Consider the following 13688-nt stretch of genomic DNA (forward strand, 5'->3'; position numbering starts at 1 on the left):
GTTAACGCTCTGTGCTTGGAGCTCGATTGTAGAGTTAGGGGAAGAGAACGGATATCTTGTTGTATATACAGTAATAAAAGGCCATGCATTGCTTGGATTGTCATTAATGAGTTGGAACCCGCATCGCATGCCATCCCAGTTTATGCCATGAGATCAGCGCAATGAATTGAGCCGAATTGAACGAGATTTGTAATCTCTGCTTCTCGACTCATGTGGAATGAACATGCATGGTACGGGTGTATGTAAGTATGTACATCATTTAACATACAACAGAAAAGGGATACCCGTAGTACTTAGATGCTTTGCTCATATGCTCACGCAGACCAAGCATCACTATGACAATTAATCATATCCACCATGATACCTCTGACCACTATTTCCAGCTTTACTTGACCCTTGGCCTTGGCCTTGACCTTGACCTTGACCTTGTTCTTGTCCAGCTGAAGATCCTTGTGGTGTAGTTTTATTCTTATTCTTCGCTTTCTTACTTTTCTTTGCCTTTCCCGCACTTCCACTTCCACCACCACCACCACCGCCACCACCAGCACCTAAGGCAGAATTCAACTCTCCACTTCTCGCTTTGCCCTTGATTTTCAAGCCCCCATTCAACTGCTTCATCTCATCGTCTATCTCTTTCCCCCAATGCTGGACTTTACCCCCTCCGTTCCCCTCTTTGCGCCATTCGTTCTCCCAGTCTCTCTCCCCCTGACCATCGGCATCGTCGGCATTTTTGGCCTTTCGCTTCCCCTTAGTCGAGCGACTCGACGGTGTAGGTGCTGCTTTGGGTGAGGGTATTTCAACAATCGGAATCTTTCTTCCGCCTACCGATGTGTTTACAGTTTCTTTCGCACCTGACCGACTCGGGGTAGAGTTCCTACTTCCATCATCACTCTTTCCTCCTGATCCTGGACCGCCCAAGACACGGTTGATCAAAGATTTCGCACCATTCGAATTGCCTGGTCTATCTCCTTCAGACGACCTGGACCCAGGATCTGATAATTTACCAAAAGAGACTTTAGGAGGTGCCGAAGAAGGTATCGAGGGATCCATCAAGTGTCCATGGGAGAAAGGCATCTTCCCACCTCCACCTCCTTCTCCGACTCTATCTCTATCTCTATTCCTACTTCTCTCTATAGCTCTAGCTTTGTCCCTCGGTCTCGAGGGCGGCGATCTTGATCTGTCTCGATGGGCACTTCTAGGATGTCTATATGAATGACCTGGACCTGGACCTGGAGCGCTTGATCGATCGAATCCATTCTCCCGCCCACGATCACGATCACGATCTCGGAAAGGTTCACGATATTCTGAATCCCATGGTCTTCTCCCGTTGATATTACCATTGCCATTCCTATTATCAGGTGTAGAGTATGAGTATGTATTTCCCCTTCTGCCCCTCCCGCGAATGTTCAGACCGCGACCACGTCCTCGGGATCCAGGGGTACTAGCACTGTCGAACCATGAAGGATCTCCGTCTGAGCTATCATTCTGGGCCATACCCATTTGTCTGGCTTTTTCTTTCTGGCGTGTCTTCTTGCCCGCGTTGGATCCGCCGAAATTCTTGTACCCCCCAGAAATGAATGGCAGAGAATCGTAGTCGTCTTGCTCGTCGTCAAGATCGAAACGCGAATGTATAGGTGGTGGCAAGTCTGCATTTCGGCGTGAGGAAGAAGTGAAGAAAGGTCCGCGAGATGCCATCTCGTGCGAGAATGCCGAAGGTACAGTCAGCTTCGCGAGCGAACCTCGGCGTTTAGAGCAGTCCTATATGCAGCCACCAGTCAGCATGACCCAAGAATGGGACGTACAGTCCGGGCGGACGCAACACAGCTTACATCGCCCAAATGACCTTCTCTAGCACAATTATAACACCATTCTTCGGACGCTCTACCGCCGATGGCTTCTCTTTCCCAACCATCAGCAGCGTATTTGTCTTTGATTATTTCTGCCCTGACGTCATGAGATAGATAGGCATAGACCCTCCAGATGGTGTGACATGTCTGATGGGTCCCGGTGGTATGTCAATAGGGTACATCGCATGATGATCAGACGTTCGGGTCGACCCACATTCTCCATATGATCCCGACTTCCACATCTATCGCAGCCTGTCCTCCTTGACATCCTAGATACGGGATCCGGACAATCCTGCTTCCGATGACCCCTTGATCCGCAACCGAAACATACCAGTCCCACAGGACAGTCTCGTCTCTCGTGCGAATCCTCTGCCCCACACGTCGTGCACTAAAGTGTATCAGCTCCTGTCAGCTCTGCATTTACGGATCCAAAGCGAAAGACCAATGCGTTTAGAGCAGTAAGAGATACTCACAATGATGTGTTTGCAATCTTTGCTCCTGTGGCCCGGCCGCTTACAATTCTGACATATCTTGCTCTGGTCCGCGGTGGCTAGAAAGGTGGCTTCCACTTCTTTGGTTTCGTCTTCTTCTGGGTCAAAATACCGTTTTGATCCCTACGCCATCGAGATAGAGATCAGCTTAAGGACGATCCACACCAAACAGCGGACTCACCTTGCTTATATCATCATCGACAAAGAATACGCCCTCCATGAGATCTTCGCCCCCTTCCTCATTTATGGCCAATTTCTCTTCTTCGCCTTTGGAGGGTGTCACCGAATCGACCAAGACATGGGAGGGCAATAACAAAGCAGATCCCACTTCTTGTGTATCCTTTTCCTTGCCTTTGTGTTCCAGCTTCGGACTTGGGGGCTTCTTGAGTTCGATTGATGGGCCGTCGTCGGTTTGCCGGACTGAAGGCATTAAGCTCGTCGTGAACAATCCAGGTGGTTGAAAATGATTGTTCGAAGAGGTATCAGGCGAATTAGGTGATGGTGGTCGTGATTGTTGAGGGATTTCATCTATGAATATGTCTCGCCCCAATGCACTTTCTTTGATTTCGCCAGGCTCGAAAGACGGACTCCGAGGTGGTTTACTTGGACCTGCGTCTGGAGGCGGGGAGGGTGAGAAACGTATTCCGGTACCTGACAGCAGCGATCGCGGGAGCGGGGTAAAGCAGGATGAGGTGGATGTATGAGGAGCTGGACTGGAGTGTCGTGAAGGTCCTGCACTAGCTGTTCGGGACATTTTTCTTGGTTGTTTGGACTATCTGATTGACCGCAGTCCGACTGAGCTTGTAGGAAATCCGATCGGTGACCGGGTAGCTGACTGATGAAAAGCAGAGAAACGAGAAACCCTGGTTCACGGGTCCAAGGGCCGCCCTTTGTTTGATTGCACAAAGTTCCACGCTGGCCTTCTTGCGGATTGCGGAAGTAAAGGGACGATGATCGGAGCTGGCGATTACGATACAAGCGTTATGGTACATTTATAGTTGAGAACGATGATACTAGTCTTTTGAAATCGTTGAAACGGTCCATTCGAGTGGAGGTGCAATCGAATGATATCTCCAGCGGATTGCCACCGTAGCTTTGACTGCCGGTATCGCCGAAAAATGCCGCTTATATATGGTGCGAGATAAGGCGGACATGTCCACTTGTCACATCTCTTGCTTGAAGTTGACGAGAATAGGATAGGATAGGACCAACGGATTAGATAAAAAAGTTGGCGTATCAAGGCGGACAAAATGCTCAGATAGATAGACAGAAATCGTTAAGCATAGTCTCGACCAGATCGTTCTTAGCTTCGCTGTCGAACTGCCCCTACAATCGCTCTTTAAAAAGAGACCTGCCCGCAAACAATCGACGTTCGCGTGAGGTCGCCGTAGGCAGATTTATAGGGATCCATCCTTCGACTCGACTTTTGATGGGTGATTCGACTCAGCTGAGTCATAGCGTCAAAACACAACCAGGCGGCAAGAACAGGTCCAACTTCAAGGCAGAGCAAAGTCATCCATAGAAAGGTCTATCATAGCCCATTCTTGACCAATCCCATCCAGCGCGAAAGAGGAAACTAAGCAAGATGACCTTCAAACCTTACGATAGTACGTGAAAGATTCCACTCTGTTTACACCTGTTCCCTTGCTGGCCAGCTCGGCAAAGCTGACTTTGACCCGTTCCTGCCCTCTTCAGCCTCCAAACCCCTCCATATCCCTACCACTGAACAAGATGTCATGCAATATTGGGCAGACATCGACGCTTTCAAAACCTCTCAAAAGCTGTCCGAGGGTAAACCAGAGTACAGCTTCTACGATGGTCCACCTTTCGCAACTGGTAAACCCCATTATGGTCACTTGCTCGCTGGTACTATCAAGGTGAGCATCGATACCATAGCACTATTCCTTTCCGCTCTCGCTTCTGGCGAAGAGTGTAATTTTAACGACGCTTTGACATTCAGGATATCGTCACACGACATGCTCATTCGACAGGACATCACGTAGAGAGGAGATTCGGATGGGATACTCACGGTTTACCAGTCGAGCACGAGATTGACAAAACGCTCAATATTAAGGGGAAAGACGATGTCATGGCTATGGGGATCGATAAGTACAATGCAGCATGTAGAGAGATCGTTATGAGGTATTCTGGAGAATGGAAATCGACAGTAGAGAGAATGGGTAGATGGATCGACTTCGATACAGGATACAAGACACTTGATCCTACTTTCATGGAGAGTGTCTGGTGGGTGTTTGGTCAATTATGGCAGAAGGGTCAAGTCTACCGAGGATTGAGAGTCATGCCTTACTCGACTGGGTGCACGACCCCTCTGAGTAATTTCGAGGCTGGAGAAGACTATCGAATGACTTCGGATCCTGCCGGTAAGATCACCTTATTCCACTCATACCTTCCATCGGTGTTGTGGCCGAGCACAGCTGATGCCTTCACGTTACGTACATGTAGTCACTGTTTCTTTTCCTCTTGTTGATGACCCTTCCACTTCTCTTCTCGCATGGACCACCACCCCTTACACCCTTCCTTCGAACTTGGGCCTTTGTGTCCACCCCGATTTCACGTATATCAAGATCTACGACTTCGAGCGTGATCAAAACTTCATCTTACTCGAATCATTGCTCGGTACGGTGTACAAAGAATTAGCTCCAGGAGCCAAAAAGCCAAAGGACAAGAAGGATGAAAAGCCGAAATTCAAGAAAGTCGGTCAATTCACAGGTAAAGATATGGTCGGTTGGAGATATATTCCCATGTTCGACCACTTCACAGAACAAGTAAGTGATTCATCCCTTTGTACAACTGTGACCTAGCTGAGTGAGCGAATGTAGTACGAGGACCGAGCATTCAGAGTACTCTCCGACACATACGTTACGGATTCATCCGGTACTGGTATCGTACATCAAGCTCCGGCCTTCGGAGAGGATGATCACAGAATAGCTGTCGCGCACAACGTCGTCAGAGACGATGAGATCCCGCCTTGTCCCATCGATGAGTCTGGAAAATTCACATCAGAAGTGCCAGAGTATCAAGGACGACATGTCAAAGAAGCCGATCCAACCATCATCAAGGATCTCGCTAAAAAGGGCCGACTCATTGCCCGATCCGATATCATGCACTCTTACCCATTCTGTTGGAGATCCGGTACACCCCTCATCTACCGAGCTATCCCATCTTGGTTCGTCAGAGTAGCCAACATCTCCGATAAGCTGGTCGCAAACAACGAAAAGACCAGATGGGTTCCAGCCAATGTGGGAGAAGGTCGATTCGGAGGATGGATCAGGAATGCTAGAGATTGGAACATCTCAAGAAACAGGTACTGGGGTACTCCTATCCCTCTTTGGGTCTCTGAAGATTACGAGGAGGTACGTCGGCGCATCTCGACTGAGTGAAATGGGAGTATAGCTGACTCTGACCCCGTGCAGATCGTTGCCGTCGGATCCATCGCCGAATTGGAACAACTTTCTGGTGTGTCGAACATCAAGGACTTGCACCGAGAAAGCATCGATAACATCACGATCCCCTCGAAACAAGGTAAAGGTGATCTCAAAAGAATTGAAGAGGTCTTCGACTGTTGGTTCGAATCCGGATCGTGAGTGGACATCGTTCACTCGTTCATGATGACCCGAACTGACCCGGACTGAACTCGTCCTGCAGCATGCCTTACGCCCAATCGCACTTCCCCTTCGAGAACAAAGAGCGATTCGAGAAGTCTTATCCCGCCGATTTCGTCTCTGAGGGTATTGACCAAACGCGTGGTTGGTTCTACACGCTACTGGTATTGGGTACACATCTCTACGACACTGCTCCGTGGAAGAACTTGATCGTTACTGGTCTTGTGCTTGCAGCGTGAGTCTTCATCAGCCTTATCTACCAAGATTGCTGCGCAAACTTTCGGGTCTGGCAACTAATCCTCATGCGTTGATAGTGACGGAAAGAAAATGTCTAAGAAGCTCAAGAACTACCCTGATCCTATGGAAGTGGTCAACAAATACGGGGCCGATTGTGTGCGATTGTTCCTCGTCAATTCGCCTGTTGTGCGAGCCGACAACTTGCGATTCAGAGAAGAAGGTGTTCGAGAAATCTTAGCGAATGTTATTCTAAAATGGATCAACTCGCTCAATTTCTACCTTGGTCAAGCCGAGCTTTTCGAGCGAACCACTGGTGACAAATTTGTATACGATCATGATGCTCCGAAATCGTCAAACGTCATGGACAGATGGATCTTGGCGACTTGTCAAACCCTCATCCAACATGTCGACACTGAGATGGGCGGTGAGTTGACTTCTATGGGGATCCTGAAAAGTTGCAGAAGCTCACAACTTTTTCCACTAGCCTATCGACTCTACACTGTCATTCCCCGATTGCTCGATTTCATCGCTGATTTGACGAATTGGTACATCCGATTCAACCGAGTGAGATTGAAGGGATCCGGCGGTGTGGAAGATACCAAAGCGGCTCTCAACACCCTTTACGAAGCATTGTACACTTTGTGTTTGACAATGGTGAGTAGCTTCGGCTGTTTGTCCGTAATAGACAGCTGACGGTCTGAGTCATGGTAGTCCTCCTTTACCCCATTCACCAGTGAAACAGTATACCAAGCTCTTCGACCCACTTCACCCGCGCCGAAAGATCCTAAGCAAGATGTGCGGTCTATCCACTTCTTACCTTTCCCCACTGTTCGACAAGAGTACTTTGACCCCATCATCGAAAGACAGGTCCAACGTATGAGAGCTGTCATTGACCTCGGCCGACTGATCCGAGATCGAAAGACTCTGCCCATCAAGACCCCCTTGAAAGACCTCATCATCTTCCACCACGATCAGGAATACCTCGACGACGTCAAATCCTTAGAATCTTACATTTCCGCGGAACTCAACGTCGTCAACATCATCTACACCTCTGACGAGAGTAAAGTGGGTATCAAGTATCGAGCGACGGCGGATTGGCCTACCTTGGGTAAAAAACTTCGAAAAGATCTGGCAAAAGTCAAGAGTGCTCTACCCAACATGTCGACTGAGGATTGTAAATCATACATGAGCGAAAAGAAAATCACGCTCAACGGAGTCGACTTGATCGAAGGTGATCTGGTAGTCACCAGATTCGCTGATTTGACAGTGACAGACACGTCCGATGGCGAAGGGGATAAATTTGAATCGGCAAGTGATAATGATGTGATTATCGTTCTTGACATCCAGAAACATCCAGAGTTAGAATCTATGGCCCTGTTGCGAACATTGACTTCAAGAGTCAATAAACTGAGGAAAGAAGCCGGTTTGAAACCCTCCGATAAGATCTCGTTATACTACGAAATCGAGTCGACGGGCGATAGTGCTCTGACAGCAGCTATAAATCAGAATTCGGAGTACTTGCTCAAGATCCTTGGAACGTCTCCTATTGAGCTGAGTCAAAAGTCGGGAGAACAAGAGATATTGGCTACGGAGAAGAGGACGAAAGATCTGGATGAGGTTAATGAGAGTGATCGATATATCTTGAGTTTGTCTTTGGTCCAATAGGTTTAGTAGATGTCTAGCCAGTAATGGATGGTTCAGTTTCATGTGGTATATATCGTGCAGTAGATCCTTTACAGATTACAGATAAGATTATGCAAGTCCAGAAACTAGAATGACACGAGTAAATGCATTGCTTTGTCTTTGGGTTTGGATTTGGATTTGGGTCCTGATACAACCACGGCATTTTACTGCGGTATTGCATGCGAGCGTAAATTACTGCATTTTGAGGTGGGTTTGATCGTATGCTGGCTGCACCTTCACAAACGTGACAACCGGCAACCTGGTCGAGACCCTGCTGACTTGTTTTGTTGCCCTGAATACTCGCATAGTACATCAATTACTTGTACAAAGCAAGACCTCGACTCTTGGGTTCTGATACTTGATACCTGAAATCTGACCTGACCTGAGTTTACTGTATTGCTGGATGACCTCTATGCTATGCTATATAACTTGGGCTATAAGAGGTTAATCAAATGTATTTTCATCATTCCACCTCATGCCATTGTGTTCACTTCTTGCCATATACAGTATATACAGTATATACAGTATATACAGTATATACAGTATAAACAGGATCTGTCTGATCTACTGGATTAGTCCAGCCCGCTAGATCCACCCCATAACATCCCTTCCAGCTCGTTGAACGCAGGCAAATCTATACCCCGTACACCCATCAGGCAATCCAGGATCTCATCCGTGAAACTCGACAGATAACCTTGCGCGACCTTCTTCGAATTGAACTTGTATCCTCCGTTCGAATTGGTGTCGGAGGCAGAGTACGAGCTAAAACTAAATTGGTTTTCGACCATTCCGTTAGGCTGGATATCACCGTTGAGTATCCCTAAGGTCTCGCACAATCTTCTGCAAAGGATACCAAATGGATTCGTCTTGAAGTCGACATGACCATTGCTGCTGCCTTTGTGTTTTGGAGCCAGCGCTAAATCCACTAGTAAGCGAAGTAGGATATCTAATACCCCAGGGATATTCCGGATTTTACTTCGTGTCGAGACGGACGAAGCGAATACTAAAGAGTAGAGTGAAAGTGCCAAACATTCGTATTGACCCAAGTAATCTTCAATGGTGTGTAACGCTTCAAGCTGCCTCTTGCTGATTGGGAATAACTTGATTAGAGATTCGAAAAGACGGATCAACTCGGGTTGAGACAATTCTTTGCCGATGATCTCTCGATTATCATCGCTTGCCGACAACTTGCAGAAGGCTTCTAAGGCTCGATTTAATGAATGGTTGACGGGCGGTTTGACTTCGTTGAGTGATACAAGTGTCGACGGGCCGAAGACAGGTTCTTTGATTGCCAGGGACTCGAAACCGCAATTCAAGAAAGTAGACAGCAGCCTGAAAATAGATCTTGTCGACGAGGTGGACACTGATTTCAGGTTGATATGACTTCCGAGATTCGTGAGGATACTGATTGTGTCTCTTCTCACTCTGGCCAATTCCAATATGGAAAATGGTTCGTTCGGCCGAGTGGTGTCGGAAGGGTAGCAATGATGCTTTTGGCCAGGTAAACGACATAACCTTCCATCGGTGATGGCTGCTAATAATTCGAATAATTGCGGCGTGCGGGTCATCACTTCGAAATTCTCGGCGGTCATTGAAAAGTTCCGCAATAAATTAAGGCACGCGAGAATGATATCTGTTTGTCCGCCTGTCGAGTCTCGATATTGCCTTCTATCGTCCAAAGATTCCTCCTCGTCAAATGTGAAGTCAAAATCGCGTCCTAGTTGTTCCAGTTCTAAGAAAGTCATCGAGTTGAGATCGGTTCTCCTTCCCGCCTTGGACGTCCCGCTGGTTGTGTTGCCATGAGACTGCGTTGACTCTCGCTCCTGGTGCAGTGTTTCCCAATGGTCGTACCCTTCTTCACCGAATGCCACTTCGGTGATCAGGTCTAATATCTCTTGATATATCTCGCTGAGGTGAAACAGCGGTAGACCCTTGACATTCTCCTCAGGGTGAGCCATAGACAACATCGACAATACACTTAAGGCATAGCCCAGCTCATGAGGCATCCTCGATCGCAGACTCATGAGGACTCCTTCCATGTCAACGATGGCTAGGTCATGTATCGATCGTGTACCTTGATTCAGTGAATTCTTAGCGAATGTGGCAGCGACCATATTCCGATCCCAGCCTCCTAGATCATGTTGAATTTTATGTATAGGCCGGTATTCAACCTTATACCGTGCTCGTTTGGTTGTAGGGGGTCTCTCGATGGGCTCAGCAGTCGCAGGTAACGGCTTCTGAGCGCTAGAAGGTGTGGTCGGCATAGAATTCTGATACGAAACGAAATGTCAATTTTATTTCAATTTAGCGTGCATCTGAATCGACAATACAGGGCTGATACTCACCTCGGCTGAACGAGAACCCTTGTCCTTCTTTTCCCTTTTCCGTTTGTGACCAGATTCAGGCGTAGATATTATCCCCGAGGCCAATGCATTTTGTCCATGGGTATTGCTTCCCGTCTGAATCGGCGGCGGAACGCCACGAGCATCGGCTGCAGCTCCGCCTCTTCCTCGTCCCCTTCCTCGTCCACGCCCACGGCCCCGTCCCCGTCCCGAGGGTTTGGGCTCACCCACTGTATGAGCCACAGGTGAGGAGACAGCAGGCATAAATGACACGCCATTTGCAGGCGAAGGTGGTATCATTGAGGCGTTAGAGCCGGCCGGTGACGGTATAGCGTACTGCTGCATACCGTTGACGAGAGTTTGAGGCATACCAGACGGATGATTCGGTGGGCGGCCAATCATTGCTTGCCGTTGAGTGACTTGACTGCGTTGCCGTTGTACTTGCTGCTCGAAAGGTTGTAGCCAAGCCATGTACGCATTCACGATATATTGCATTGGATCTGTTGTAGGTTGCTGAGGGGCATTGGGATCGGCATTCATAGGTTTGGGCATGAGCATGGGCTCGGGCAGAGGATTAGGAATATTTTTGCCCTGTATCATACTTCGCCAGAAGGGGTGATCTGGCCCCTGGGTCATAAGCTAGATATTGTTGTATTAGTACAGCTTCAAACTATTCCAGCGGAGGCGAAAGTGGCACTTACGGTCAAAATACCACCGTTGATTCGCATCGTAGCCATCATAAGCTCTACTACGTCCACCCATACTCCGCCCACTTTGAATTGGCCATCTCTTTCCCCATTGAAGATTGCTTGGGGTAAAGGTTGGTTAAAGGATTTGTAAAAGGTAGCGAGGGACTGAAGGAAGCTTTGACGCGAGGCGGCAGCGTTCATCTGCGGGCGTACGTTCTGAGGTTGATTGGGCGGACGGCCTATCGCAGGAGGAGCTTGAGCTTGATTCGGAGGCATGGGCAGTTGACCCAGCTGTGCCGCTTGAGTCGCCTGGAATTGTTGATTAGCCTGCCCATTCTGGGACGTGCCTTGCTGCTGCTGCTGCTGTTGTTGCCGTTGTATCTGCAACTGCTGAGCTGCTCTCATTTTTTCTCCTTGCGCTAATAAGAACTCCTTCTGCTGGTTTGGGATTTGTCCTGCTGGAGGTCCGTTACCGGTGCTATTGCTCAAGTTTGATTGCGAATTCTGCTGAAATTGTTGGTCTGTGCCATCATGCAGTGGTTGCACACCCTGAGCGGAATGTGGCTGACTGAATTGGGGTTGTTGGGTCGATGGTCCGGAGGGGGAAGGAGCTGAGATGTGAGCGGGGGAAGGGGCAGAAGCTTGAGCAGTCGTACCAGTGCCTGTCGGAGCTTGATTGCTTGTCTGGGCTTGTGGTTGAGCTAGAGCATGCCGTGCTCTTTGAGCTTGAGACGTCTGTAGAGCCTGAAGCTGATAGATCGCAAAGAGATCAGTATGTAAACCGTTCTGCCCAGATGCTGAGAACGAACTGACCTGTTTCATGATCGCTTCCCTGTTACCAGGCATGCCACTTGCCATGGCCGCTAGGTCAGGCCCCCCGGAAGGTGGCCTTTGGAAGTTTCCACCGTTCGTGCCATTCGCAGCAGCTGAAGCTTGAGCTTGTTGCTGGGCAGCAAGCAGCAGACGCGCATGTATCGAGGGATCTGCATTGTTGAACGATGGCGAGCCGTTTGACTGTTGGCCTGGTAGACCACTCAATGCAGCATACTGCTGTTGGAATTGGTTCGAGAGTTGCTGGTGAGGCGGCGGCCGCGAAGGTCCTGCTACAGATTGAGGACGTATGCCATTGGTATGAGCAGAATTGATATGTGGCGGAGGAGGGCGAGGGTAGTTGGAAGGACCAGGAGCACCGAGTTGAGGCTGACCAGTAAAGCTGTTAGGACCGAAGGAGGGCGAAGATTGAGCGTGACTGGGATCAACGGGTGACACTCGCCCTATATTATGATTGGGTAAAGGAAGGGAAGACGTGTTGGGTGTGCTCATAGCTAACGAAGACCCAACATCGACCTGGGGAATTCAACAAATGCCATCAATCATCTGTCCTCTTCGGGGTGAACTGCCTCCACTTCCATTTCCTTGCCTGTTAAAGGCAAGGGGAAGACAGGCAGGAAGACATGCTGTTTGATCGTTTCTACTCACCAACTCCTGATGGATGGCTATGTCTCAATGCGTCGATATTCGCGTCGGGTCTAAACTAAATTTACGCGTTGATCTCTTCCAATGTTTTGATCTATATCTAGCTGAAACAGACACGTTAAACTTTCCGGTCCTTATCGATAATCTAAGATTAAAAAAGGTGACCAGATCTATCTTCAGTTCGGACACGTACACGTTGCCAAGAACAAGAACCTGATCGATTAGCTGGTAAAGGGAAATTGATTGTTATCGAGATTTATTGATCTGCCTTATCGAGTTTTGCCGAACAATGCGGGACAAGACACGGGTGGATACTCTGTTGATATTCTTGACACTGCGAAGGATTAACGATACGCGATGGAAGGAACACGTCACACGCTTGTCGGTCGATCGATAAGATCAAAAAGTATTTACTGGGTTGATCTTTAAGGAATGTTTGGTGATTGTCGCAGGTAATCGGAATTATTCGATCCAAGCGTATGGCCCAGAAGAGGACTTATCTCCAGGTGGGGTAATCTGAAAGGTAAACGTGATACGAGTAACGGTAAATGGGACAGGATATAGGATGATGGTGAACCCCCCCTTTCTGGCTATTGATAATTGATAAAATCCAAGGCAATCGGATCTTAACTCCGGCCGAATTGGTTTGGTTGTGACGTGAACGTGATTTGATTTGATTTTCTCTTTGTTTTATCTTTATTCGTATCACTCGATTGTGCTATGTATGGGGTGTTATGAATCCGAGGTCTAGGTTCGGTAGCGGAGTGTGAGTGCTTTGGTGACGATGCGATGAAGCGACAAAAAGGGAGAGTGTGATCTCACATTCACAGCAATTCAATATCAGGCAGATGAAAACAGTGCCCACACCCATCTGAGTAATTCGATGAGACTGATACTGTATTTGTCTTAGTCCAGGCACGAGATGATTTTCTCCTTCCCTTTCCATCGATTGCCCTTCCACGTTTCTGCTTGTGGCATGACCGGGAGATCTGAGATTGCATCCGGGTTGAACTTAAGTGGTGCCATCATTTATATTTGTGATTGTATTTGTTATTCAGCTGAGTAAGCTGGTGGTTTTAACCTTTTTTGGCAGTGCGGTCATTTGCACGCGGTGATAACAAGTTGTAACTACTCGAGTACTCATACCATTTTGTTCGATTTCCATTCCTTCTATTACTCGCTGGCAGATACTTGTGAAACTTGAGGACCGCATCTCTGGGTCAAAGTAGAGCGTTCGCATATCTCTCATCATCACAGCTCTGATACATCCTACGGACAATCGCTCCTTCGCCAGACCACA

The 13688-nt window shown here is 48.3% G+C and overlaps 3 protein-coding genes across 3 annotated transcripts; 1 reads left to right on the top strand and 2 right to left on the bottom strand.

The window, feature by feature from the left end:
• Positions 1-342: 342 nt before the first annotated feature.
• Positions 343-3092, bottom strand: I303_104428 (uncharacterized protein; the record flags this gene model as incomplete). The annotated part of the gene is made up of 5 exons (XM_018407891.1): positions 343-1758; positions 1830-1994; positions 2062-2235; positions 2321-2461; positions 2520-3092. 5 exons carry the CDS (start codon positions 3090-3092, stop codon positions 343-345), a joined length of 2469 nt encoding a protein of 822 aa, XP_018263102.1.
• Positions 3093-3923: 831 nt separating this feature from the next.
• Positions 3924-7863, top strand: I303_104429 (isoleucine-tRNA ligase; the record flags this gene model as incomplete). Its single annotated transcript, XM_018407890.1, has 10 exons — positions 3924-3945; positions 4034-4215; positions 4299-4719; positions 4802-5124; positions 5179-5712; positions 5773-5939; positions 6005-6196; positions 6276-6622; positions 6683-6852; positions 6910-7863. 10 exons carry the CDS (start codon positions 3924-3926, stop codon positions 7861-7863), a joined length of 3312 nt encoding a protein of 1103 aa, XP_018263101.1.
• Positions 7864-8453: 590 nt separating this feature from the next.
• On the bottom strand, positions 8454-12235 carry I303_104430 (uncharacterized protein; the record flags this gene model as incomplete). Its single annotated transcript, XM_018407889.1, has 4 exons — positions 8454-10151; positions 10227-10862; positions 10925-11662; positions 11726-12235. 4 exons carry the CDS (start codon positions 12233-12235, stop codon positions 8454-8456), a joined length of 3582 nt encoding a protein of 1193 aa, XP_018263100.1.
• Between the last annotated feature and the right edge of the window lie 1453 nt (positions 12236-13688).

The sequence above is a fragment of the Kwoniella dejecticola genome, chromosome 5, assembly GCF_000512565.2.
Source record: "Kwoniella dejecticola CBS 10117 chromosome 5, complete sequence".
NCBI classification, from domain to species: Eukaryota; Fungi; Basidiomycota; class Tremellomycetes; order Tremellales; family Cryptococcaceae; genus Kwoniella; species Kwoniella dejecticola.